The following is a 26887-nucleotide window of genomic DNA, read 5'->3' on the forward strand; positions in this document are numbered from 1 at the left end:
GTCACACAGTACCATTTTCATCGCTACGACGGCACGATCCGTGACGTCGCAGCGTCGTATGATTATTGCTCCAGCGTCGTAGACTGCGGTCACACGTTGCAATCACGGCGCTGGAGCGATGCCGAAGTCCCCGGGTAACCAGGGTAAACATCGGATTACTAAGCGCAGGGCCGCGCTTAGTAACCCGATGTTTACCCTGGTTACCAGCGTAAACTTAAAAAAAACAAACAGTACATACTCACATTCCGGTGTCTGTCCCCCGGCGTCTCTGCTTCTCTGCACTGTGTAAGAGCCATAGCCGGAAAGCAGAGCGGTGATGTCAGACGTCACCGCTGTGCTCGCTTTCCGGCTGGCAGGCGCTCACACAGTGCAGAGAAGCTGAGACGCCGGAGGACAGACACTGGAATGTGAGTATGTACTGTTTGGTTTTTTTACGTTTACGCTGGTAACCAGGGTAAACATCGGGTTACTAAGCGCGGCCCTGCGCTTAGTTACCCGATGTTTACCCTGGTTACAAGCAAACACATCGCTGGATCGGTGTCACACACAACGATCCAGCGATGTCAGCGGGTGATCAAGCGACGAAAGAAAGTTCCAAACGATCTGCTACGACGTACGATTCTCAGCAGGGTCCGTGATCGCTGCTGTGTGTCAGACACTGCGATATCGTAACGATATCGCTAGAACGTCACGAATCGTACCGTCGTAGCGATGAAAATAGCACTGTGTGACGGTACCCTAATACATTGTACGGATGATAGTTATCTTGCGGAGGTTGGCATCTCCACAAGAAAAATTGACATGCTGCAGTCTGGAGAGACGCACCGCATGTCTGTCTCCACAGGCGTCTGTGCACGCATTGAATTTCTTGAAATCCCATCCACTATGCTGTAACATCTGGCTGCTGCGGGTTGGACACTGCAGATGTACCATGTCCAACCCATAGCGTTTACTGCCCGTGGGCACATACCCTAAAAGATAAAAAATACAACAAAGAAATTCCGCATTCTTGCCCCAATGACCATGCAATAGGCGACTTATTACGCCGCACAGAGACTATAAGCGCAGCCTACACTAGAGGAACAATGGCGGATATCCTCCTCTTTATTCCAAACCACTGAAGCTCCAGAGAAAGATCCTGTAAACTCTGGGCAGGGATCACAGCAATAAATGGCTGCAGAGGCGACGGGACAAAGGGTTTGCGGCAATGTCCTGGTGGCCCTGCAACACGGGCTCAAGCCAAAGTCTCCCAGCATCCTTAGGAGCGGAGATCGCCCCTCGGTGCACATATTATGGCTATATGGCCCGCGCCTTGGCCCGCAGTCGCCCACCCCCAGCTGGACGTGCCGCGGCTGCCAATGACAAGTTTCACAACAACTACTGGGATTTAAATTCAAACACGGAAGCGACTTCCTCGAAGCGTTGCATGTCGGGTCTTGTAGTTCCTTCGCAGCCCTGTAGGATAGAAAGTCCCCTGGAGGAAACTCGCTTTCCCAGAAGCCTCCGGGCAGCACTAGTGCTTGTCGGTGCGAGAATGAATCAGTGGCGTTGTTATTAACGCCATATTGAGAGCAGAAGGAAGGAGCCCGAGCCTGGTAACGCACGGCGTCGTTGTGAGCGGGCACCATCCTCAGCCATCCTCCTCCGCCCGGCAAGTCCCCGCTGTGGGCGAAGCTGATAACTGGCCGGCACACTCCGCGGAAGCCGGAGAGCGAAGAATCGGCCAGGGCGGCGGCGGCAGGACCGAGGCCGGGGACAGCAGGGAGCGGAGCCGCGGTGTGAGGCCCCCCAGTCCGGCTCATAGACTGCCCGACCACCCCGGACATGGCCTGCGGAGCCACCCTTAAAAGGACTATCGACTTCGACCCGCTTCTCAGCCCGGCGGCCTCCCCCAAGCGGCGGCGATGCGCCCCCCTGTCCCCGTCCGCCGCCTCCCCACAGAAATACCTCCGGATGGAGCCGTCACCGTTCGGAGAGGTGTCGTCCCGGCTCACCACAGGTAGGGGGGAGGGGAGGGGAGGCGGCCATCACTGCCGGGGAAGCTTTGTTCCCAGTAGCCACCAGTGGCCTGAGGATGGTCACACGGGCTGTGGCTGCATGAGGGGGGCTCCTTCCTGGTCCCCGGGCCCTATGACAACGCTGCTGTTACTGATGGGGGGCACAGGGGGCAGGGATTCCCTAGTAGTGACACTGGCGCCGCCATCTTTATTATGGGCGGACCCTCTAACAGCTGGGACTTGTCCTCCTCACCTGAGCAGGGCTGAGATCATGGCTGCCGTATGGGGGCCTGTGGTGCCAGCTGAGAGAGCCATCTAGTCCATAGTCTCCACAGCAGACCGTCTGTGGCCGCCCTCCATTAATCTGGGGCTCGCTGGGAGCTGCAGGTGGCACAACCCCATCTATAGTTGTCAGCCGTCTGCTTGTTAGGGTGGGGAACATCTTGGGAAAGGTGAATGGACCCTTTAATGAGGCGGTGCCCCCAGATTCCGTGGATGGCACTGGTGGGGCTCCTACCTGCCCCACAGAGCCCCTCATTACGTCTTGTACCTGTGTACTGGCTCCTGGTGGGAGGACCCCTAGCCCGCCATGGCAGTCCTGTGGGCCTGCGCAGCCAGGGCGTGTAGTGCCTCCATAGCGGCTTAGTCTGCCAGGTAATCTCCTGGCGTCAGGTGGTAGGACGTATCTGTAGGGGCAGCGAGGGTTATTATACAGGTTTCCAGGAGAAGTGAGCTCAGTTGGCAGCAAATGAGAGGCTATTAATATTGCTGCAGTAGCCCAGGTGGCCCGGTCTGCTGGCTACGGCTCCATTCCAGGGCCTGGCGCTTCACTTGCAGTCTTGGTGACTTGTGTCGGGCACAGGACCCCCAGCATTGGGGCACCACAGCTATTACAACTATATTAGTCGTTGTTCAATTTTTGTGAACAATTTTTTATTTATGTATTTTGGGCTTAATTAAATATTTTGCACCATTTCCCTTCTATAGCCTCCATGTTGCCCAGTCTATCGCTGGCTGCAGAATGGGTTAACCGGGAATAATAGTAATCTTTATATAGCGCCAACATATTCCGCAGCGCTTCAGTTTAACACTTCATGCACAAGTCATAAGTAATAATGCTAAAGATAATACAATAATTAAAGGAAAAATGACGACCCTGCGCATAAGAGCTCCCAATCTACAAAGAGGTGGGGGGAAGACACAGTACAGGGGCTTATTTACAATGATGGACCAGCCATCTTGAGGGAATTGGGATAGATAAAGGCTGCATGAGGTTGTCACCAGCCGGTATGTGTGGTGTTGGGTGCCATGTACACACGCACACACGATAGGGCGCCCTAAACAAATGTTTTGAGCGAGCCCCTGAAGCTATGTAAGTTGTGGATGGTTCTAATATCTTGGGGTAGAGCATTCCAGAGGATTGGCGCAGTGCGGGAGAAGTCTTGGAGTCGGGAGTAGGAGGTACGGATCAGTGCAGAGGTTAGTCGAAAGTCATTTGCAGAGTGCAGCGGTCGGCTAGGCTGATAAATATAAATGAGGGAGGAGATGTAAGGGGGTGCCGCACTGTGGAGAGCTTTGTGGTTGAGAACAAGTACTTTGAATTGGATTCTATAATGAATGGGCAGCCAGTGTAACGACTGGCGAAGAGGGGACACGTCCGAGTAACAATCATGGCTGCTGCATTAAGGATCGACTGGAGAGGGGAAAGTCGAGTAAGGCTACGTTCACATTTGCGTTGTTGGGCGCAGCGTTGGCGACGCAACCAACAACGCATGTACACAACGCAGCGTTTTGCGACGCATGCGTTGTCATAAGATAGTAAAGATCAGGAGTTTCGGCTCAGGGAAAACGCTACAAGTAGCGTCCCCTGCGCCCTGTCTTGTGCGTCAATATGACGCATGCGTCGTAAAACGCATACCGGCGCATGTCCATGCGTCCCCCATGTTAAAGATAGGGGCGCATGACGCATGTGTCGGTATCCGTCGACGCTGCGCCCAACAACGCAAATGTGAACGTAGCCTAAGGGGGAGGCCAATTACTAGGGCGTTACAGTAGTCCAGGCGGGAGTGGATCAGGGCCACAGTGAGGGGTTTTGTTGTTTCCATAGTGAGAAAGGTACGTATTCTAGAGAGCTCATTCTGTGGGTCCAGGGGAGAGAGTTTGATTCTTTTATCTCCGTTTTGACCCCTCTAAGCTGATTTGTGACCACATCAAAATTGGATGTGGCAGGAAACAAAGTTCCCGTAAAAGCCAAGCAGTGCGACCTTTGTCATGAAACCCAATGCAAGAATGATTTTTATCCCCAAAGACACGTTGTTCATACAAAAAAATAAATGTCCCTGGTCTGGCCAACCCCATAAATTATTATAATTATTCCCAGGTCTGAAGATTAGGAGATATACTGGATTTTCATATTTTAAGTTACAGGTCTCAGAACTGGAAAATTCCCCGGAGCCCAAATTGGCCTTAAAAAAAACCTGACTACCCTTGAAGCCTCCAGTGATCCTGCACATCTGGCAGTGCTCCTGCAGGGCGGCAGCAGAGAGGACAGGGCTGGCAGCGGTCCTCCGACTTGCCGCCTCACGTGTAAGGTTCCCTATAGGCTTCCATTATAAGGAGACGTAAGTCCAGGAATACAATGTGCAGAATGATGGTGACGCCCCCACTCAGGATGTGCAGATACTTGGTCTGTGCCCTGCATTGTGGCTGTGAGTGCAGATCATCCTGCTGATGTTCCCAGGAGCCGCACTCTGTACTGGGAGAACCAGTACTAACCAGTGATTATGGCCGCTCTCCAGTAAGTGCTGATTAGAGGTGACTGATCTGCATTACAATGTGTCACTGCACGGAGTGATGATGCTCAGCCCTAGAAGAATGCAGTAGCCGTCACATGGGGCCGTGTTGCCTCATGGCTTCCTCACTGCTCATCGGTGGGGGACAATGGCCCTAGGTGTTGTGGCTTTCAGTGACCTTTACAGGGACGGAGTCCATCTGCATAAAGTGCCTGGTCAGGCCTAGTACAGGGTGCTGCACCATGGGGTGGCCGAGGGCTTCCTTGCACCTTCCCACCCACTTATTTTCCATCTATTCTTGTCTCAGATTTTGGCACAACTCGAAGCTGTGCCAAAGTGCTGCAACTTTATGTATTTTTACGCTCTGCCAAAATGGGCAGTGAATGTGGTGCAGGTTAAAGCCACCCGCCTGATCATTCAGATTTCACACCACTGGTGTAACAGACCTGGCGGTCGCACCGGTGGGCATGCCCCCCTTGTGGGTTAGGTCACTTTACGCCAGCAGTCCCAATCACCAAGACTGGTGTGCAGAATGCCATTCTTACTGTATTGGGGCCATGGTCTTATGTTATAATGAACCGTGTACTCGAGTAAGATCCCAATTTCATCAAGACTGGCGCAAAATGCCGGGCATAATGAATCGGGGCCTCTGTTCATAGTGATTTGCTGCTGGTGCTTAACCCCTTCCCGACCCATGACGCCACGTAGGCGTCATGAAAACCCGTGCCATTCCGACCCATGACGCCTATGTGGCGTCATGGAATGATCGCGTCCCTGCAGATCGGGTGAAGGGGTTAACTCCGATTTCACCCGATCTGCAGAGACGGGGAGTGGTGCTTCAGCCCAGGGGGGGGGGGGGCTTCACCCCCCCGTGGCTACGATCGCTCTGATTGGCAGTTTCACTTTCAACAGCCAATCAGAGCGATTTGTAATATTTCACCTGAAAAACTGGTGAAATATTACAATCCAGCCATGGCCGATGCTGCAATATCATCGGCCATGGCTGGAAGCACTAATGTGACCCCCCACCCCACCGATCGCCCCCCCAAGCGACCGATCTGTGCTCCGCTCCCCTCGGTCCTGTGCTCCGCTGCCCCGTGCTCCTGCCCGCTCCCCCCGTGCTGCTATGCCACCCCCCTGTGCTCCGACGCCCCCCCCCCCCCGGGCCCCGATCTCCCCCCCTTTATACTCACCGAGGCTCCCGGTGTCCGTCCGCCTCCTCGCTGGGCGCCGCCATCTTCCAAAATGGCGGGCGCATGCTCAGTGCGCCCGCCGAATCTGCCAGTCGGCAGATTCGTTAAAAGTACATTTTGATCGCTGTGATAGGTTCTCACAGCGATCAAAATAAAAAAATTATAAATTAACCCCCCCCCCCCCCCCCCCTTTATCACCCCCATAGGTAGGGACTATAATAAAATAAACAGTGCGGATTTGGCCGCGGATCCGCAGCGGATTGGCCGCTGCGAATTCGTAGCAGTTTTCCATCAGGTTTACAGTACCATGTACACCTATGGAAAACCAAATCCGCTGTGCCCATGGTGCGGAAAATTCCGTGCAGAAACGCTGCGTTGTATTTTCCGCAGCATGTCAATTCTTTGTGCGGATTCCGCAGCGTTTTCCACCTGTTCCTCAATAGGAATCCGCAGGTGAAATCCGCACAAAAAAACACTGGAAATCCGCTGTAAATCCGCAGGTAAAACGCAGTGCCTTTTACCTGCAGATTTTTCAAAAATCGTGTGGAAAAATCTCACACGAATCCGCAACGTGGGCACATAGCCTTAGGGTTAGGGTTGGAATAAGAGTTAGGGTTGGAATTAGGGCTAGGGTTGGAAATAGGGTAAAGATTAGGCTTGTGGTTAGGGTTACGGATAGGGTTAGGGGTGTGTTGGGGTTACAGTTGTGGTTAGGGTTGGGGTTAGGGTTAGGGTTGGGATTAGGGTTAGGGTTGGAATTAGGGTTACGGGTGTGTTGGGGTTAGGGTTGTGGTTAGGGGTGTGTTGGGGTTAGGGTTGTGATTAGGGTTATAGCTACAGTTGGGATTAGGATTAGGGGTGTGTTGGGGTTAGTGTTGAAGTTAGAATTGAGGGGTTTCCACTGTTTAGGCACATCAGGGGTCTCCAAACGCAACATGGCGCCACCATTGATTCCAGCCAATCTTGCGTTCAAAAAGTCAAATGGTGCTCCCTCCCTTCCAAGCCCCGACGTGCGCCCAAACAGTGGTTTACCCCCACATATGGGGTACCAGCGTACTCAGGACAAACTGGGCAACAACTGTTGGGGTCCAATTTCTCCTGTTACCCTTGCAAAAATAAAAAATTACTTGCTAAAACATAATTTTTGAGGAAAGAACAATTATTTTTTATTTTCACGGCTCTGCGTTATAAACTTCTGTGAAGCACTTGGGGGTTGAAAGTGCTCACCACACATCTAGATAAGTTCCTTGGGGGGTCTAGTTTCCAAAATGGGGTCACTTGTGGGGTGTTTCTACTGTTTAGGACCATCAGGGGCTCTGCAAATGCAATGTGACGCCCGCAGACCGTTCCATCAAAGTCTGCATTTCAAATGTCACTACTTCCCTTCCGAGCCCTGACGTGTGCCCAAACAGTGGTTTACCCCCACATATGGGGTATCAGCGTACTCAGGAGAAACTGGACAACAACTTTGGGGTCAAATTTCTCCTGTTACCCTTGCAAAAATAAAAAATTCTGGGCTAAAAAAATATTTTTGAGGAAAGGAAACACATTTATTATTTTCACGGCTCTGCGTTATAAACTTCTGTGAAGCACTTGGGGGTTCAAAGTGCTCACCACACATCTAGATAAGTTCCTTGGGAGGTCTAGTTTCCAAAATGGGGTCACTTGTGCGGGAGCTCCAATGTTTAGGCACACAGGGGCTCTCCAAACGCGACATGGTGTCCGCTAATGATTGGAGCTAATTTTCCATTCAAAAAGCCAAATGGCGTGCCTTCCCTTCCGAGCCCTGCCGTGCGCCCAAACAGTGGTTTACCCCCACATATGGGGTATCATCGTACTCAGGACAAACTGGACAACAACATTTGGGGTCCAATTTCTCCTATTACCCTTGGGAAAATAAAAAATTCTGGGCTAAAAATCATTTTTGAGGAAAGAAAAATTATTTTTTATTTTCACGGCTCTGCGTTATAAACTTCTGTGAAGCACCTGGGGGTTATAAGTGCTCACTATGCTTCTAGATAAGTTCCTTGGGGGGTCTAGTTTCCAAAATGGGGTCACTTGTGGGGGAGCTCCAATGTTTAGGCACACAGGGGCTCTCCAAACGTGACATGGTGTCCGCTAGCGATGGAGATAATTTTTCATTCAAAAAGTCAAATGGCGCTCCGTCCCTTCCGAGCCTTACCATGTGCCCAAACAGTGGTTTACCCCCACATGTAAGGTATCGGTGTACTCAGGAGAAATTGTCCAACAAATTTTAGGATCCATTTTATCCTGTTGCCCATGTGAAAATGAAAAAATTGAGGCTAAAAGAAATTGTGTGTGAAAAAAAAGTACTTTTTCATTTTTACGGATCAATTTGTGAAGCACCTGGGGGTTTAAAGTGCTCACTATGCTTCTAGATAAGTTCCTTGGGGGGTCTAGTTTCCAAAATGGGGTCACTTGTGGGGGGCTCCAATGTTTAGGCACACGGGGGCTCTCCAAACGCGACATGGTGTCCGCTAAAGATTGGAGCCAATTTTTCATTGAAAAAGTCAAATGGCGCTCCTTCCCTTCCGAGCCCTGCCGTGCGCCCAAACAGTGGTTTACCCCCACATATGAGGTATCAGCGTACTCAGGACAAATTGGACAACAACGTTCGTGGTCCAGTTTCTCCTTTTACCCTTGGGAAAATAAAAAAAAATTCGCTAAAAGATCATTTTTGTGACTAAAAAGTTAAATGTTAATTTTTCCCCTCCATGTTGCTTCTGCTGCTGTGAAACACCTGAACGGTTAATAAACTTCTTGAATGTGGTTTTGAGCACCTTGAGGGGTGCAATTTTTAGAATGGTGTCACTTTGGGGTATTTTCAGCCATATAGAACACTCAAACTGACTTCAAATGTGAGGTGGTCCCTAAAAAAAATGGTTTTGTAAATTTTGTTGTAAAAATGAGAAATCACTGGTCAAATTTTAACCCTTATAACTTCCTAGCAAAAAAAACATTTGTTTCCAAAATTGTGCTGATGTAAAGTAGACATGTGGGAAATGTTATTTATTAACTATTTTGTGTCACATAACTCTGTGGTTTAACAGAATAACAATTCAAAATGTGAAAATTGCGAAATTTTCAAAATTTTCACCAAATTTCCGTTTTTTTCACAAATAAACTAAAAAATTATCGACCTAAATTTACCACTATCATGAAGCCCAATATGTCACGAAAAAACAATCTCAGAATCGCTAGGATCCGTTGAAGCGTTCCTGAGTTATTACCTCATAAAGGGACACTGGTCAGAATTTCAAAAAACGGCAAGGTCATTAAGGCCAAAATAGGCTGGGTCATGAAGGGGTTAATTTTTTGGGTTGCCAACTGTTTTGGACTTTTCTGCTTCATTATTAAAGGGAATCTGTCAGCAGGTTTTGTTTCCATATTTGAGGGCAGCATCATGTAGGTGCAGAGACCCTGATTCCAGCAGTGGGCCACTTACTGGGCTGCGTGCTGCCGTTTTGAAACAATCCAGGTTTTTCCACTGCAGAGCTCTTTATAACCGCCAACATCACTGATTATGTACGCTGTGCATAAGCAGAAAGCTGCCAATCAGTGGTGGGGGCTGGGTTACACAGAGCAGTTGACTAGGAGATGCACAACCCAGTCTTGTAGTGATAATCTCCTGCTGATCAAACACTGTATTCCAAACACAGCCCAGTAAAGGTACCTTCACATTAAGCGACGCTGCAGCGATATCGACAACGATGCCGATCGCTGCAGCGTTGCTGTGTGGTCGCTGGAGAGCTGTCACACGGACAGCTCTCCAGCGACCAACGATGCCGGTCCCCGGGTAACCAGGGTAAACATCGGGTTACTAAGCGCAGGGCCGCGCTTAGTGACCCGATGTTTACCCTGGTTACCAGTGTACATGTAAAAAAAACAAACAGTATATACTTACATTCTGGTGTCCGTAACGTCCTCCGGCGTCTGCTTCCTGCACTGACTGTGAGTGCCGGCCGTAAGGCACAGCACAGTGGTGATGTCACCGCTGTGCTCTGCTTTTACTTTACGGCCGGCACTCAGTCAGTGTGGGAAGCGGACGGCGAGGGACGTGTGACAGACATCAGAAGGTGAGTATGTACTGTTTGTTTGTTTTTTTACATTTACAATGGTAACCAGGGTAAACATCGGGTTACTAAGCGCGGCTCTGCGCTTAGTAACCCGATATTTACCCTGGTTACCATTGTAAAACATTGCTGGCATCGTTGCTTTTGCTGTCAAACACAACGATACACGCCGATCTGACGACCAAATAAAGTTCTGAACTTTCAGCAACGACCAGCGATATCACAGCGGGATCCAGATCGCTGCTGCGTGTCAAACACAACGAGATCGCTATCCAGGACGCTGCAACGTCACGGATCGCTATCGTTGCAAAGTCGCTTAGTGTGAAGGTACCTTAAGGCTGCTATCACACTAGCCGTATTTGGTCAGTATTTTACATCAGTATTTGTAAGCCAAAACCAGGAGTGGAACAAATAGAGGAAAAGTATAATAGAAACATATGCACCACTTCTGCATTTATCACCCACTCCTGGTTTTGGCTTACAAATACTGATGTAAAATACTGACCAAATACTGCTAGTGTGACGCCAGCCTAAGTGACACATCACTGGAATCAGGGTCTCTGCCCCTATATCATGCTGCTCGTAGATTACATAGTAAAACCCGCAGACAGATTTCATTTTAAAAAATCAGTCAGGAAAAATATAGAGAATCTGTTACTGGGTTATCGCCCACTTTCACAGTTCTGTAGGTCACAAAGTAAGAGGCTGTGTTCAAGCATCGTGTTACTGTCCCAGCAAAGTGAGTGCGGCCTCTGAAGCCTCCTGCACACGCTGATTAGTTATGTTGGCAAATTTGAAGTAGTTTGAGATTGGCAGCATGTCGGCTCTCATTGTTTTTGCAGTGTCTTTCAGTCCTTTAATAAATGGGGGGGCGAGTGTATGTATGTATAATTATATTCTCCCTCTCTCCTCCAAATAACTCACTTGTGCGCATATCCTTGCTGCAGACTATTCTCGCTCTTTAAAGGGGTTGTTCACTATAACAACTCCTACTCAATCACTGTTTCCCCTCCAAAAAGAATACCTCCTATACTCCCCTTCGGTGCCGGCACTGGCTCTATTTAATTACATTATGTCACGCAATCCCAGCAACCGATCTGCCCCTCACTCCTCTCCTACAGGCGTGATTGACATCCGGGGTAGGTGAGAGAAGCCGCAGCTCTCCCTGCCTCCATGTCTGGTTTGTCTGAAGGAGGGGAGAGAAGTGCAGGTTGGCCTCAGGGATCATGTGGCATAATGTCATGCAATCCCTGGGAGAGCCACGGTCGACATTGCTACAACCAGAGGGGAGTGCTTATTGTTTTACTGGGGGGAGCCTTGGTGGTTGAGAAGGGGTTGTGTGAGGAGTGGACAACCCAAATAACTTGTCATGAGTTTTTGGTGGGTATTTTTACTGCATGAAACCGCAGCATTTTACAGTAAAGTGGATGAGATTTATAGAAACCTCAGGCTCGCTGTGCTTTTATCTTATTTTCTCGGTGTACACTGATCTGCGGTGCGTGTTTATTTGCTCCATTTCAGTTCCTCTTGTGGGTTTGTTGTGTGTGGATTTTCCTCTCAGAATTGCATCAGATGTGGAAAATCCGCAAGGAATAAACGCGTGTAGTCTGTGATGACTATCAGTAGATTTGTCACAGCCAAATACCAGAAAGTAACAGAAGCGAAGCAGCGTTTATTTAAAACGTGGGGCATCAAAAAGAGAAAAACATGATAAAAACCTAAGAGAGCAGTAATGTAATCTACCTAATAGGTCCTGAAAATCTGCAGCATAAACGCCTCAAATACTCCTCGTAGGATGAACCCTCACTGATGGCCACGTGCGGATAGTCTGCGCCTTTGCTGCTTTTTCTCTGGAAATGCAATTAATGCGCTTGTGAGGAAAATCTGCATATAATGCGTCTGTGGGAGAATCTGCAAACTAAACACACATTTACCATGAGGGAAATTGACGTGGGAGGTTTCAGGCCTGTAAAGAGTGTTTAAAAAAAAAAAAAAATCAGTGGGCATGAGATTTCTATAAATCCTGTACACTTTGATGGAGCTGTAAGACGCTGCACTGTTGTTTTTTTGTTTTTTTTCCTCCTTTTGTGCTTGAAAACAACTCGCCAAATACTGTTTTTCAGACCATAAGACTCACTTTTTCTCCAGTCACCTTCCACGACAGCAGTATCGGAGGATGTCTCCCCGCCCTAATAGGGGACAGGAACAAAGAGGTTAAATACCCCTCCCCTTCCTGCAACCACCAGTGTTTTTCCTGTCCCCTATGGGGCATGAAGAGGTCCTCTGATAGTGCTGCCGTGGCCGGCGATCGGGAGCACTGTTACCTTTAGCCGGGCAGTCGAGGTCGGGGGCTCCGCTCTCCTCCTCCATCCAGACTGCTCCCATCTCCGTGTCCCTTCACGTGACTTGGGACCCCTACCCGCGCCTCTTTCGGGAGGCAAAGCAGGGCGGTGCGGTGCTCCGGGGTCCTTCTCAAGCTCCCCGGCTTCCTCCTCCCTCCACGCTGCTGTTGGAGCTGGCGCGCGCGCGCGCGCGCACCGGAAGTGATGTTCTGCCGAACTTCCGTTTTTTTCGCCGGCTCCTTGCACCGCAGCTCCCGCGCGCGCCGTACAGCGTCCTGACCCAGGACTTGCAGCGGCGGCATGGACGGGGCATTCCTGACCCCCCCCCCCCCCCCCCCCCCATCAAACGGACACCACGAGGGGGAGGAGCACCACTAATCTCGCTGGGAGCCTTGGTAACAACCTATTTATTCCTGGCTAAGGAAGCCTCCAGGTAAGACCTCCTGTCTATACTCCCTATAGTCAGATCTCTGATATGGATGGCGACAAAACCCTTCACTCTGCTTCTGCAGAGCCCAGCGCTCACCCCCCTGCCGTAAGTAGTGGGATGATGTCCCTTGCTGTCCATTTTTTCTAGAATTCATTTGACTTAGTCCGTCTTTCTCTCTCTTTTAGGGAGACAAAGTTTCTGCCTCTAAGAAGGTGCCCAGTCGCAAGTGTGTTGCATGTGCGTCCAAGCTTCCCCCCACACATAAAAAGAAGCTCTGCCAGCCATGCACAGACGAGGTTCTGCGTGCTGAACAGCCCTCTCTGATGGACAGCATCAGGACTCTCATCAGGCAGGGAGTTCAATCTTCCATGGCGACCTTCTCCCAACCCCCGACACCACAGCCTCCTCCTGCTAAGAAAAGGAAAATAGCCCCTGTAGTCTCTGACTCTGACTCAGGAGAAGTGCATACTTCTGACTCGGGGGACCATTGGGAGAATGAGAGTTCTGCCTCTACCTCTGCTCCCAAATCTGACAACAAAAAATACCTCTTTTCCTCCGAGGATTTGGAGGAATTAGTGTCTATGGTGAGGGGCACCATGGGGGTGGAGGAGGAGGTGGAGGTCCATTCTGTACAGGATGACATGTTCAGGGGGTTAAAGCCCAAAACTGTAAAGGGATTCCCCATACACGAGAATATAGAAAGCCTCATCCTCCATGAGTGGGGCCTTCCAGAGAAAGGGTTAAACGTCCCATCTGAACTCAAAAAACGTTTTCCATTGGAGGGAGACTGTTCTCTTTTCGAAATGCCCAAGGTTGATGTCCAGGTTTCAAGGGTAACCAAAAAAACGGCTCTGCCCTTTGAAGATTCCTCCCAGCTAAAAGATCCCATGGATCGCAAAACTGAAAGTTTATTAAGAAAATCCTGGGAGACTTCAACTAACCTACTGAGGTCCAACGTGGCATCAACCTGTGTAGCCAGATCCCTGTTCCTCTGGCTGCGTACATTGGAAAATCACCTGGTACAGGGTACACCCAGAGAGAAGATTCTTAATTCTCTTCCTCTGCTCCAAAGAGCAACTGGATTCCTCGCGGACGCCTCCGCAGAATCAGTACGGGTTGCCGCTAAATCAGCGGTTCTCACTAATTCCGCTAGAAGAGCTTTGTGGCTTAAATCCTGGGGAGGTGATATTACCTCAAAGTCTAAACTTTGTGGTATACCTTTCCAGGGTCATTATGTATTTGGGCCGGTCCTGGACGAGATCTTGGACAAAGCTTCGGATAAAAAGAAGGTCCTTCCGGAACAAAAGAACCCTAAGAAGCGGTTTTTTCGTCCCCCCCGTGACCAAACCCCCCAGCAGAATTACAGGGGTAAGGGTAAATCAGGACGATGGAGTTACCCCAAGGGAGGAAAGGCCAGAAACATCCTGGTCCCCCAACCGACCCAGGCCTCTGAAAAACAATGACTGCCCTCCGGTCGGGGGTCGACTCTCGGGATTCCTCTCCCAGTGGCAGGTGATTACCACAAACCAGTGGGTCCTACGTACCATTCGGGAGGGATTAAGATTGGAGTTCGAGAGTCCTCCTCCCCATCGTCTGTCTATCACTTCCCTACAATCCCCAGGACTTCGGGAAATTTTGATGCCGGATATCCTAGACCTGCTTCGAGAGAAGGTGATCTCCCATGTACCACATCGGGAAATAGGAGAAGGTCACTATTCCCACCTCTTCGTGGTGAAAAAACCCTCAGGGAAACATCGCATCATTATCAACCTGAAACCTCTGAATCAAGTAATAAAATACCGAAGATTCAAAATGGAATCAATCAGATCAGCAATCCCGCTGATCGGTCAGAACTGGGTGATGGCAACGCTGGACCTGAGGGACGCATATTATCATGTGCCAATACACCCAGACCACAGAAGATTCCTCAGGTTCGCGATCTCCCAAAACAAACGGGTCAGCCATTACCAATTCAACGTCCTCCCGTTCGGAGTCTCGTCGGCTCCACGAGTCTTCTCCAAAATCATGACAGAAGCGGTAATCTTTATCCGTCAACAGGGGATCTGTGTCATACCATACCTGGACGATTTTCTTATCATCGCTCCATCCGCTTCACGTCTCAATCAGGATGTGACAAGAGTCCTCGACATTCTGGAATCTCTCGGGTGGATCCCGAACCTGGAGAAGTCAGACCTCCAACCTTCGCCACGGAAGAAATTCCTAGGAATCCTTCTGGATTCAGAGAAGAGAATGTCTTTTCTACCCGGGGACCGTCAGACCGATCTTGTTCGCAGGATCTCCAGGTTCAGAGATCAAAGAGCCCCGACTCTAAGAGACTCTATGTCAGTCCTGGGTTCTTTGACATCCTGCATTCAAGCAGTCTCCTGGGCGCAAGCCCATACGAGAATACTTCAGTCACACATCCTGGCATACTCAAGAGGACATCAGATGGCCTTAACCAGGAAGATTCCCCTTCCCTCGCATGTGAGATCCTCTGTTATGGTGGCTGAACCCCCAGAATCTACACCGGGGAGTCAGCTGGGATCAGCTTCCCCTCAGAGTCCTCACAACAGACGCAAGTCAGAGAGGTTGGGGTGCCGTGATAGAAGGCTTCCACTTCCAGGGGTTGTGGGCCCCAGATGTGAGACGCAGTTCCTCAAATCTAAGGGAATTGAAAGCGGTGGAAGAGGCGCTAAAAGCCGCATCTGCCATCATCCAGGGCTACCATGTCCGGGTGATGTCCGACAATATGACCACCGTGGCATATCTCCGACACCAAGGGGGCACAGGACACTCGAACCTGAAGCTGACTGCTGGAAGGATTTTTTCCTGGGCAGAAAACCACCTGATGTCAATCTCGGCAGTTCATATAAGGGGATTGGACAATTCCCAGGCGGACTATCTCAGCCGGAGAGACTTCCATCCAGGGGAATGGTCTCTAAACCAGGAGGTATTCCTAGCCCTGGTCCAGAGGTGGGGAACTCCCGATGTGGACCTTTTTGCCAGCATTCAGAACAAGAAATCAGACACCTTCTTCTCCCTGACCCCCTCAAGCGGGACACTAGGACTGGACGCGTTCTCCCACCCCTGGGAGTTTACCCTGGCATACGCTTTTCCACCAATACCATTGCTACCCAGGACGTTGCAGAAGATCCGGACGGATCAGGTCACAACGATTTTGGTGGCCCCATTATGGCCAGGAAGGAGCTGGTTCAGCGCTCTAACAAGCATGTGTCTAGAAGGCCCGTTTCCACAGAGACTCGACCTTCTTCAACAGGGTCCCCTGATCCATCCAGACTTACACAAACTAAAGTTGACAGCCTGGTTACTGAAGCCGAGATCCTGAGAGCTAGAGGACTCTCGCAGGAGGTAATCGAGACCCTACAAAAAAGTAGGAAACCAATAACAAACGCCATTTATGGCAAGATATGGAAGAGATTTTCGTCCTGGTGTGCCCCGAACAGACCGGATCCCTTTAACCCAAATATTGCACAGATTCTTCAATTCCTACAAAAGGGCTTGGAGCTGGGTCTGTCACCTAGTACCCTAAAGGTTCAGGTGTCAGCTCTTGGTGCTTTCTTTGACCAGGATCTAGCATGTCATCGATGGGTGAAACGTTTCATATCATCGGCAACCAGAATCCGTCCAAGACTCCAGATCCATACCCCTCCTTGGGACTTAAACCTGGTGCTAAAAGGTCTGACCGGGGAACCCTTTGAACCCCTTTCAACATCTAGCTTAAAAATCTTAACCCTCAAAACGGTCTTTCTGGTAGCTATCACTACTGCCAGGCGTATAGGGGAATTACAGGCCTTATCAATTCAGGAACCATTCCTGACTGTAAATACGGATAGTATAATTCTCAAATTAGACCCGTCCTTTACACCTAAGGTAGCTTCAAGCTTTCACAGAGATCAGGACATCATATTACCTTCTTTCTGCCCCAATCCCTCTAATCCTAAAGAGGAAGCCTTTCACACCCTGGATGTCCGCAGGGTAGTCCTGTTCTACCTCCAACAAACGGAAGATTGGAGATTGGACCAAAACATGTTCATCCTGTGGTCGGGGCGTAATAAGGGCAAGAAGGCAGCCAAAAGCACAATCGCTAATTGGATTAAGCAGGCCATTAGCTTGGCATACTCCTCTCAGAAGCTCTCACCTCCAGCTTCATTGAAGGCCCATTCTACCCGCTCAGTCTCAACCTCCTGGGCAGGAAGGGGAAGCGCATCAGCAGAGCAGATTTGCAGAGCCGCCACCTGGTCGTCAATACACACGTTCACCAGGCACTACAGGCTCAACTTCAACAGGGATCTAACGTTCGGCAGACGTGTTCTGCAGGCGGTTGTCCCTCCCTAAAGAAATTAGCGGTTGGTATCACTCCGATACTGCTGTCGTGGAAGGTGACTGGAGAAAATAGAATTAGTTCTTACCGGTAATTCGGTTTCTAGGAACCTTCCACGACAGCACTAATTTCCCTCCCTATCTGTTTTATAAATTTATGATTCCTGCACTTAAATGGTAACTATACATGCTACTGTGTCCAGAAAAAACACTGGTGGTTGCAGGAAGGGGAGGGGTATTTAACCTCTTTGTTTCTGTCCCCTATTAGGGCGGGGAGACATCCTCCGATACTGCTGTCGTGGAAGGTTCCTAGAAACCGAATTACCGGTAAGAACTAATTCTATTTTGTTCCCACAAAAATTTTTTTTCCCTTACTCCTAAAATCTTGGGGGGGGGGGGGTGCATCTTATAGACCGGAAAATACAGTGCTCATGTGAACTTGGGTACAGTGGTTTTGTGGCAGCACAATAAGTCCCTACACGCCTGTGTTGTCGTTGTCAGCATCCTACTTCTAGGGGAAATGTCTCTTGATGTTCACACACGTTTGTTTTCTCACAAGTTAGGATGGAGAACCTCTTATAGTATCTGAGGTAATGCATAGACCTGTATTATGGCCACATATGAAATGGGTTTATCATAATGATGTGCTTGGAAAACTGTCCCACAAAGACCACCCAGCACTTTCTCAAGGCCTGGCGATCAGCTGACTGTTGCAGTCCTAATGGCACGAGTAAATAATCAGCAAACAAGCTTTTGTAAGGGCCGGTGTGACTGTATGTTCTCCATCCAAGAAAACTGGTTCAATTTATACTGATCAAACTACAATCACTGATCAGTGGGAACCGATTGATGTCTCAGTGCAGTCCAATGTTTTCCACGGACCCATAGACATGAATGGCAATCGCAATCTTCTTTTTTTTTTTTTTTTTTTTTTATCATTCCCAACTATCAGCCCTTTTAAAAAGGTAATCGATCACCTAATTTTGGGCCTATAACCTGTGGCCACCGCCATCAGGGGCTTATCTACGGCATTCTGTAGATAAGCCTCCGATGTATATTGAAAAATAAGAAAAACAAGTTAGATTATACTCACCCAGGGTGGTCCCACTGTGGTCCAGGTCGGGCTCCTCCCATCTTCATACGATGACGTCCTCTTCTTTGCTTCCTGCCGCGGCTCCGGCGCAGGCGTACTTTGCCCTGTTGAGGGCAGAGCAAAGTACTGCAGTGCAAAGAAACCAGGAAAGGTCAGAGGAGCCGCAACAGAAGCAAGGAAGAGAACGTCATCGTATGAAGATGGACCAGGACCGCGACACCCATCGGGGCTTATGTACAGCATTCTGTAATGCTGTAGATAAGGCCCTGATGGCGGTGGCTGCAGTTTATAGGGCCAAAATTAGGTGACCGATTCCCTTTAAATATGTCAGCATTCACTCAACAAATAATCAAAATTCTTATTCGTTGGCTGCAATTATTCAGTTAATGCAATTATCAGGTTTTCGGCAGCACATCTACTTTTGACATGCTACGATGTGCTGCCAAAAACCTGATACTGTATGGGGACAGAATGGTGGGATGGTGTAATATTGTATAGGATTTCCCTTTATAATGTAGATGAGTGTGCACCTCCTACCATTCATATTGAGCTTTTTTACCCCCTGTATGGCCTTATTACAGCAGGGATGTACTCCATTAGTCACAGGCTGCCGACAATGTCACATCTGTCTACAATAGATTCCTTGCACAATTTTTTACTGATGTCTCTTCAGTAACTTCCTGCCCCATTTGAGAAGTTGGTGTTTCTGATAACAAGCTCTGGTCACATCGCAGTTGTCACTCATGAGCCTTTGTGCACCATAGTGAACCTGTGGCCAGGGCGTACATACCTCATAAGTGCGGCTGATCTGTTGGAAACATGGACTCAACACTTCGTCTCATTCCTTTCTCATTTTATTTTTTTAATTTTAAATCCTGGCGCTATAACTGCCCAATCGCGGCAGCTTATCTCCTGCCATCTCGTTATTTCAAGGCATTGTCCACCTATTTATTTCTAAACAGCTCAACATGATGTAACACAAAATATATTATGCCAGTCTTGATGAGAGAGTGTGGTAGGATCAGACTCGCCGCTTTTTTTTTTTTTCTCATTAAGAGGAGCATCTGAGAAGTGACGTGTCACAAAACTTACTCTAGTCAGGGACTGGAGTAATTGGTCTGGCATAAGAAACGCCACAGCTCATAATGAATTTGAGCTGAGATTTCATCCCATCAAAGGTCGCAACATTTTTGTGCAACTCTTGAGTTTTCAAAGCAATCTACAACAGATTTTAGCATACGCTTGGAAGCATTGGGGCTAAAAGCCAAAGTAACTGTGAGGGGGCACCACGGACTGTGGGATCACTCTCAGACCTGAAAAATGGACACATAGTACACAAAAGAGAAAAAACAGACCAGGCCTATATGTACAGGGATCACCACACCAAAACCAATAATGCAAATGTAGGACACAACTTTATTTAGAAAACAACAATACAAATAGCAAACCACATATAAATCTAAAAACGGCATGTTTTTGCCATGTGTACAAACCCACAATAGGGTATGTAGCCCGCACAGAACTCACAATATAAGCACATATACAGTGGCTATCCCAATGTGACCAATCCTGTATAGACAGCATATCCCTGTATTGTGAGCAACCAAGTTACACAAAAAATATATATATACGTACACAGAAATATGTGCATATACATGTATAAGGCTATCTGGTGCAGGGACGCTGAGGAAAAAAATGTGGCCCAGCAATAAGCACCCCTGACGAAGCCACCGGCTGGTGGCGACACGCGTTGGGTTGTTGTGTAGCCCGCATCTGGACTCTGCCTAGCGGCACACTTCACTTGAATATCTCAGACTTTAACATCACTGGTAACTATATGGTTACTAGTGAACAGGTGGCTATATTCTATATTCCTTGCTTATTGCTGGGCCACATTCTTTTCCTCAGCGTCCCTGCACCAGATAGCCTTATACATGTATATGCACATATTTCTGTGTACGTATATATATATTTTTTGTGTAACTTGGTTGCTCACAATACAGGGATATGCTGTCTATACAGGATTGGTCACATTGAGATAGCCACTGTATATGTGCTTATATTGTGAGTTCTGTGCGGGCTACATACCCTATTCCTATTGTGGGTTTGTACACATGGCAAAAACATGCCGTTTTTAGATTTATATGTGGTTTGCTATTTGTATTGTTGTTTTCTAAATAAAGTTGTGTCCTACATTTGCATTATTGGTTTTGGTGTGGTGATCCCTGTACATATAGGCCTGGTCTGTTTTTTCTCTTTTGTGTACATTGGGGCTAAAAGCCAGGTTGTAGAGTTGGAGTCCATTTTGGTGGAGTCGGTATAAAATAGACCGGCTGATAACATCTATAGTACAGTAGTTCAGTGCAGGATGTGCTGTAAATGTTTTCAGAATAATTTGGGAAAGTTCTAAAATGCCCTATAAATGTCTGTTCCTGATCTAAGGATCTTGGGTTTTAGTGGAGATGAATCTGTGCTGCACTTCATGTACTGTATTTTTTGGACTATAGGACGCACCAGACCAGACATAAGATGAACCTAGGTTTTAGAGGAGAAAGTAAGAAAAAAATAAATTTGGAGCAAAAAATGTGGTCAATTATGTACTAATATCCCCTAACCTTGTATGCAAGGGCCCCCTCATCCCTAGCCTGGTTTGCATGGCCCTGATAAGAAAAACATAAAAAAAATAAACCATTCTGCTTGTCTTCCCTTGCTGCCTCCTGTTCTGATGGCGGCAGCTGATTTATGCTTGTAAGTAGCGCATGACTGTGACATCCTTTGCTGCTTACAAGGCGAGCAAAGCTTCTGAAATACTCACTGCTCTCCAATCCCATGGGCGTGGAAAGCCGTGCATCATTGATCTTTACTAGCGAGCGCAGTAACCTCAGCCGCTGACTTCCTGCCACGGCTGGGCTCTGAAGTGTGCCAGCTACTTAAGGGAATGAATCTATTCACTGATCTCCTGAAGGGTGCCTGCTACTTTAGTAAGCCGGCGGCTGTGGCTAACAGTGTGTCCACTATTAAAGATAAATGAATATTCACTGCTCTCCACTCCCATGGGCATGGAGAGAAGTTAATATTTATTTCTGTTTAGCGCGGGCTCAGGAGTTGGCCTCAGCAGCCGGCTCCTGTGACCTGTAGTACCCCCCATTTTCCTTCAAATGCTTCAATTGCTTCTTATAGTCCGAAAAATACGGTACATGCTCAGTAGTTACCAATGCTGTGGAGTCGTAGTCAGGGAAATTGAGGAGTTGGATGTTTGTCTTACAGACCCCACAACCCTGTCTATAATGTATTCTCGACGATCATTGGCAGCAGCAGTAACCTGAATATCCCTCCTCAAGGAAGCCTTGAGACTCATGTTGGAACCTGGCTAGTACTAGAACAGCAGCAAATAAATTCCTTGTTTTCCTCTGATGGCACATGCGCAGATTAATAGTCCAGCGCTCACAACGTCAACAGGACCGGACTGTGCTGCTCGGCTCAGGCAATGATGGCGCTTGTGCAAGATCTCGCAAAGTTATTTAGATCACTGAAAGAAGAGTGATCGATCAGAGACAGCGGGCAGGGCTACCGCAGCACTTACAATTTAACACTCATTTGCTTAAGATATCAACTAGATTTCTTGAAAGCTGCAAAAGCATTTCTAGAAGCGAGGCAGAGTTAGTCCTAGTTTATAACCCCTTTAGATTGGTGTCCTTAGCTCGGGTGATGCTGATGACAGCTTCCCTTTAATAGCAGTATGAATGAATATACGGAGACCAGCGTGAAGCCTGGTGAGCACTTTTGGCGTTACTTACCGCTTGTCTCTCCTTCCATTGCAGAACAAATCCTTTACAACATAAAGCAAGAGTATAAGCGCATGCAGAAGAGAAGACACTTGGAAAGCAGCCTCCAGCAGACAGAGCCCTGCTCCAGCGAAGGCACGCCACATCACTTTTTACCTGGTGGGCAAAATATCCCCGGTGAGTAAATGGTCCGGAGCCTTTTAGTTATGGGTAACGGATAAACGTGCAGACTCTTTTCGGCACCCTCTTATAAGCCAACCAGCAGCGTTGGCAAGTGATCGGTACTGATGGTCTCTGGAGGGAAATTGTACAACACATGTTGTTTTATTCCCCTTTCATAAACCGGCTGGTGTAATATCATTGTCCCAAGTTTTCGGATCCTGCCCCTCAGTGGCGGGGACACTTCTTTTGCACTTCTGATAGGAACCATTATTGGGGAATCTTAACCTGTCACCGCTAACAATGGCTCTTCTAGATTTATGCTGTGGACACAGCTACAATGGCTTCAAGAATTAAAGGGGCTGCCCACTACTAGGATTACCCCTTTAAACTAAATGTTCGGCCCGGATAAAAAAAAATAAGGCTTATATTCACCTCCTGTGCCAGCTCTGTTACAGCAGTGTCTGCACTCGCGGTCCCGAGGCTGTGATGCGGTGGAATGACACGTTGGGCACTGGCGCCCAATCGACGCTGGCGTCACTATCTCCGCTTTCGGACAAACTGAAGAGGAAGTCCAGGATGAGCTGCAGCCCCGGCTTCCTCTTCATGTTCAGTTTGTACGAAGGCGGAAACAGTGATGCCAGCATGAATATAAGCTTTATTATTTCATTGGGGCTGAACGTTTAGTTCTAAGAAGGGGTTGTCCTAGTTGTAGACAACCCCTTTACTAATTCTGTAATCTCACCGGAGGCTTTGCCACTAAATGGAAGCATGATCCTTTTCTTTGCAGGGACCTCCACGGCGTCACCACTGAGGAAGGAGCAGCCACTGTTTACCCTGAGACAGGTTGGAATGATATGTGAACGTCTTTTAAAAGAACGAGAAGATAAAGTTCGTGAAGAGTACGAAGAAATTTTGACCACAAAACTGGCAGGTATGAGCAGCCTCGTACCCGATGAGCAATGTTTAAGTGGCAGTGCACGTCCCCCAGGCTGGCACCGACCTAAGCTGACTCCTGTGTGACGGAGCTGCATGTAATGGACCCCTTGGTTGTATTCTTCTTTTGGTGGGGTCCGTGGGATGGATTCACAAGTAAGCAGGAGAATGGCGGTGAGTGCGGCTTTTCATCTGCTTGTTTGTGGATGGATGCAATGCTTGGCTGCACATGGACAATTTCTTCTTGTGTCTTTTCCTGCACTTCTGTAACTTTTGGCCCTTAGTTCATCCTAGTTATGGGAGTTTGTGTCCAGCTGTGCACGTGTATCTGTAAGGACACCAACAGGACAGGCTTTCATCCCCTTGATCTACATGGGAAGAAGTTACATTTAGACATGTATGGTTTGGCCACTCTATGGCTGATGTTTAGCTTTTTATTAGAGCGCCATGTTTGATGCCACCTTGATCCACCAGCCCTCTGTGCAGTCCCTCCACCACTTCCATCCACATGATGGCAGCTGTTGGAGGGTATGTGAGTAGATTATCCTTTCTATTCTAAAACAAAATGCTTCTGCCAGGTTGCAAGAGGAAGTATGATGTGCCGCTCCGCGTCAGGGCCGGCTGTCAGTCGGGGCGCAGATACCTAGAGCCGTGATTGAACCCATGACTGTCACCCCAATGACAAACCTGAATGCTACCGGGAGGAGTAATGCTAATTTCCTCCTGGCAGTTGGGGTGTAAGTGCGGGCACCGTACAGGGTCAGAATGTTATTAACCTGAAGATTAACCCCATATCTGCTGATTACTATAGTTTTCTCATGTGACCGTTTCCTTTAAGCGCATAGTGGTTAAGGGGGGGAGGGGCAGAGACTTCTATATTCATGGCCTATCCTTAAGATACATCCTCAGTATCTGATCTCTGGGGGTTCGGCACCCTGGTCTCTCAGCTATTCCCGATGTCTGCAGCAGCTGGATGTGCGGAGTGGCTCCATCAGCTTAATGGTGTCCGAGGCCAGGTACTGCAGATCTACCACCTATTCGACTCAAAGGGGCTTATGAGCAGTACCTGGCCACAGCTGCTATGGAGCGGTCCTGTGAACCTCCACCACTCTGTACATCTGGGAGGGTCTACTCTCACCTTGTGGTGACTTTCTCCTTCTCTTTTAGAACAATATGATGCTTTCGTGAAGTTCACTCATGACCAGATCATGCGACGATATGGAGAGCAGCCTGCTAGTTGTGAGTATATTACAACTGTAAACCTCAAATCGTACTACATCTAAAAGGTTTATTTAATCACTACATTTACTGGATATGAGGTGAATACTAAAAGGGGTATTCTTAAGTTTGAAAGTTCTCCCCTGTGCATGGCGTAGAGCTTTTTTTTTTTTTTTTCTCTTTTCTTTTGTGGAATCTCCACTGGTATTGAGATCCGAGACTCTGAAGAGCCTTGTGTGGCTGGAGCGGAGGTCGACCAGGCGCACTGCAGCTTCATTCATTCTTGATGGACCAAAGCTGAGGACAGCGTTTGGCTGGTGATCAGTACGCACATAAGAATTCATGAATGGTACGGCAGTGCGCATGACTGACCTCCACTCCATTTACGTGGGGCTCTTTAGAGCCCTGCCTGCATCTCTTGGCTAGTGGGGGTCCCAGCAATCAGGCAATTATCCCTTATTCATGGGGACAATCTTCCAAACGTGGGACTCTTTACAAGTAGGTCTTGTGTACCTTCATCGCTCTGGCCATGTGAATGAGGGCCATTCATTATATTCACAAAAATAAGATTTTCTGAAATGTGTTTTTGTAGTCAGCAGCTTTGGTCTCCTGATAGAGGTGCAGGTCGTGTTGGAACCAGCAGAATGAACGGCATAATTTTGTATTAATGTGGTGTTTTTTTGAAGTAGGTGACACAAGGGAATCAGCTTCACAACTGGTGCTTACTAGTGATGAACGTATACGTTACTTGAGATTTCCCTTCGTACGCTCGGGGGTCCTCCGAGTATTTTTTTTTTAGTGTTTGGAGATTTAGGTTTTCTTGCCACAGCTGAATGATTTACATCTCTTAGCCAGCATAAGTACATGTGGGGGTTGCCTGATTGCTAGGGAATCCCCACATGTACTTATGCTGGCTAACAGATGTAAATCATTCAGCTGCGGCAAGAAAAACTAAATCTCCGAGCACTAAAAAATACTCGGAGACCCCCAGAGCATGCTAGGGAAATCTCGAGTAACGAGTATATTCGCTCATCACTCGTGCATACCTTTTACCTTTCTCAATAGGTGATACACCACATAGACAACTATTATCACATCCTCTCCACTCATGTGGCGATATATGGCCACTCTCCGAAGCTGGCAGAGGGACACTGCAGCTGCAGTTCTTCAGCGCTTCCCTTTTTCACATTGGGCATACGCTGATACATGGGCGGAGGGACACTGCTGCAGTTCTTTGGTGCCTCTCATTTTCACATTGGGCATACGCTGATACATAGGCAGAGGGACACTGCTGCAGTTCTTCGGTGCCTATCATTTTCACATTGGACATACCGTGATACATGGGCGGAGGGACACTGCAGCTGCAGTTCTTCGGTGCCTATCATTTTCACATTGGACATACCGTGATACATGGGCGGAGGGACACTGCTGCTGCAGTTCTTCAGCGCCTCCCTTTTTCACATTGGAAATACGCTGATACATAGGCGGCAGGCAGAAATCTGATGCACGAGTATCGCGCACATGTCCATGTAATTGTGACATGTGAAAGAACTCGGTGAGCGGTTAATGTGCAGCAACATCTTAACCGATGCAGAAATGAGGCACTGCATGGCCTATGTAACAATGTGCTGATTCAGAAGATGAGTTTGGGAGGGGATTGTGGGGACATAACGGTCTAATTTGTATTTTGGTAAAATCTTCTTCTCCTCTTTGCAGATGTCTCCTGAATCGTTCCTTGCCTTTCCCGGCTGTTCTCCCCATATTGCTGCAAGATGTCCTAGTTATGAATTGCAGCAAGGCCATATTTCCCTACCCTGTGAACACAGCTTATTCCGAGCTTCTGTCAGTGGCAACCACTCTTATGCAGCAACTGGTTTCCGAGTGCTCCCTGATGTCAGTGCCACCTGGACGTGGATCTATGCTACCTGTATTACTATACCAGTGGCCTCATTGCTGTATCATTGAAATCTGGCTTCTTTTTTTTGTTATTGTTTTAAGATGGATTAAAGCTGGTGTTCAAGAACATGCCCTGTACCTGTTGTATAAATCAGTCGTCCCTTCGACACTTTTCAGTGGGGTTTTACAGTTCACTACAAACACCGCATCCGCTGTCTGTACAGTGGCTTAAACAGTGGGACTTTTTTTTTTTTTTAATGACATTTATGGGATCTGACTCTGGGCATGTGCATTTTAAAGAACTTTTGTGGGGGGAGGTAAAACAGATTTGATTACTTGTTTTGTAGTTTTTATTTATTCTATCAGTCTTTAACAAATGTTTAATGCAATTTTTTTGCTGTCTTTCATTGTTTAACTGCCTTGTAGTACTGGAATTTAGTTGGTAAATAAAAAAAAAAATAAAATGTACAAAAGTTTTGTCTGTTTTTCCTTCTTCCAAATATATTAAAAGGGTACAGCAGGAGTGGGCAATTTTCCAGAGGGGCCACAAGAGACCATGACAGTTGTGGAGGGCCGAACCAATAGGCTGAAATAATTTCTTCTTAATATTA

General features: G+C 48.1%; 1 protein-coding gene across 1 annotated transcript; it reads left to right on the plus strand.

The window, feature by feature from the left end:
• Nucleotides 1-1573: 1573 nt before the first annotated feature.
• AKIRIN2 (akirin 2) lies at nucleotides 1574-26753 on the plus strand. The gene is made up of 5 exons (XM_077289748.1): nucleotides 1574-1999; nucleotides 22104-22244; nucleotides 23017-23160; nucleotides 24330-24401; nucleotides 26097-26753. The coding sequence occupies exons 1-5, from the start codon at nucleotides 1825-1827 to the stop codon at nucleotides 26105-26107; spliced, it is 543 nt and encodes a 180-aa protein (XP_077145863.1). The 5' UTR covers nucleotides 1574-1824; the 3' UTR covers nucleotides 26108-26753.
• The last annotated feature ends 134 nt before the right edge of the window (nucleotides 26754-26887 follow it).

Source organism: Ranitomeya variabilis, chromosome 2 (assembly GCF_051348905.1).
Source record: "Ranitomeya variabilis isolate aRanVar5 chromosome 2, aRanVar5.hap1, whole genome shotgun sequence".
In the NCBI taxonomy this organism is placed as follows: Eukaryota; Metazoa; Chordata; class Amphibia; order Anura; family Dendrobatidae; genus Ranitomeya; species Ranitomeya variabilis.

Bases quoted from the DNA above. Each gene is read 5' to 3' on its own strand.
- AKIRIN2 (XM_077289748.1), top strand. From the start codon at position 1,825: ATGGCCTGCGGAGCCACCCTTAAAAGGACTATCGACTTCGACCCGCTT. The intron at 2,000-22,103 runs GTAGGGGGGAGG...CTTCCATTGCAG, and splicing joins GTCGTCCCGGCTCACCACAG to AACAAATCCTTTACAACATA. The intron at 23,161-24,329 runs GTATGAGCAGCC...CTTCTCTTTTAG, and splicing joins TTTGACCACAAAACTGGCAG to AACAATATGATGCTTTCGTG.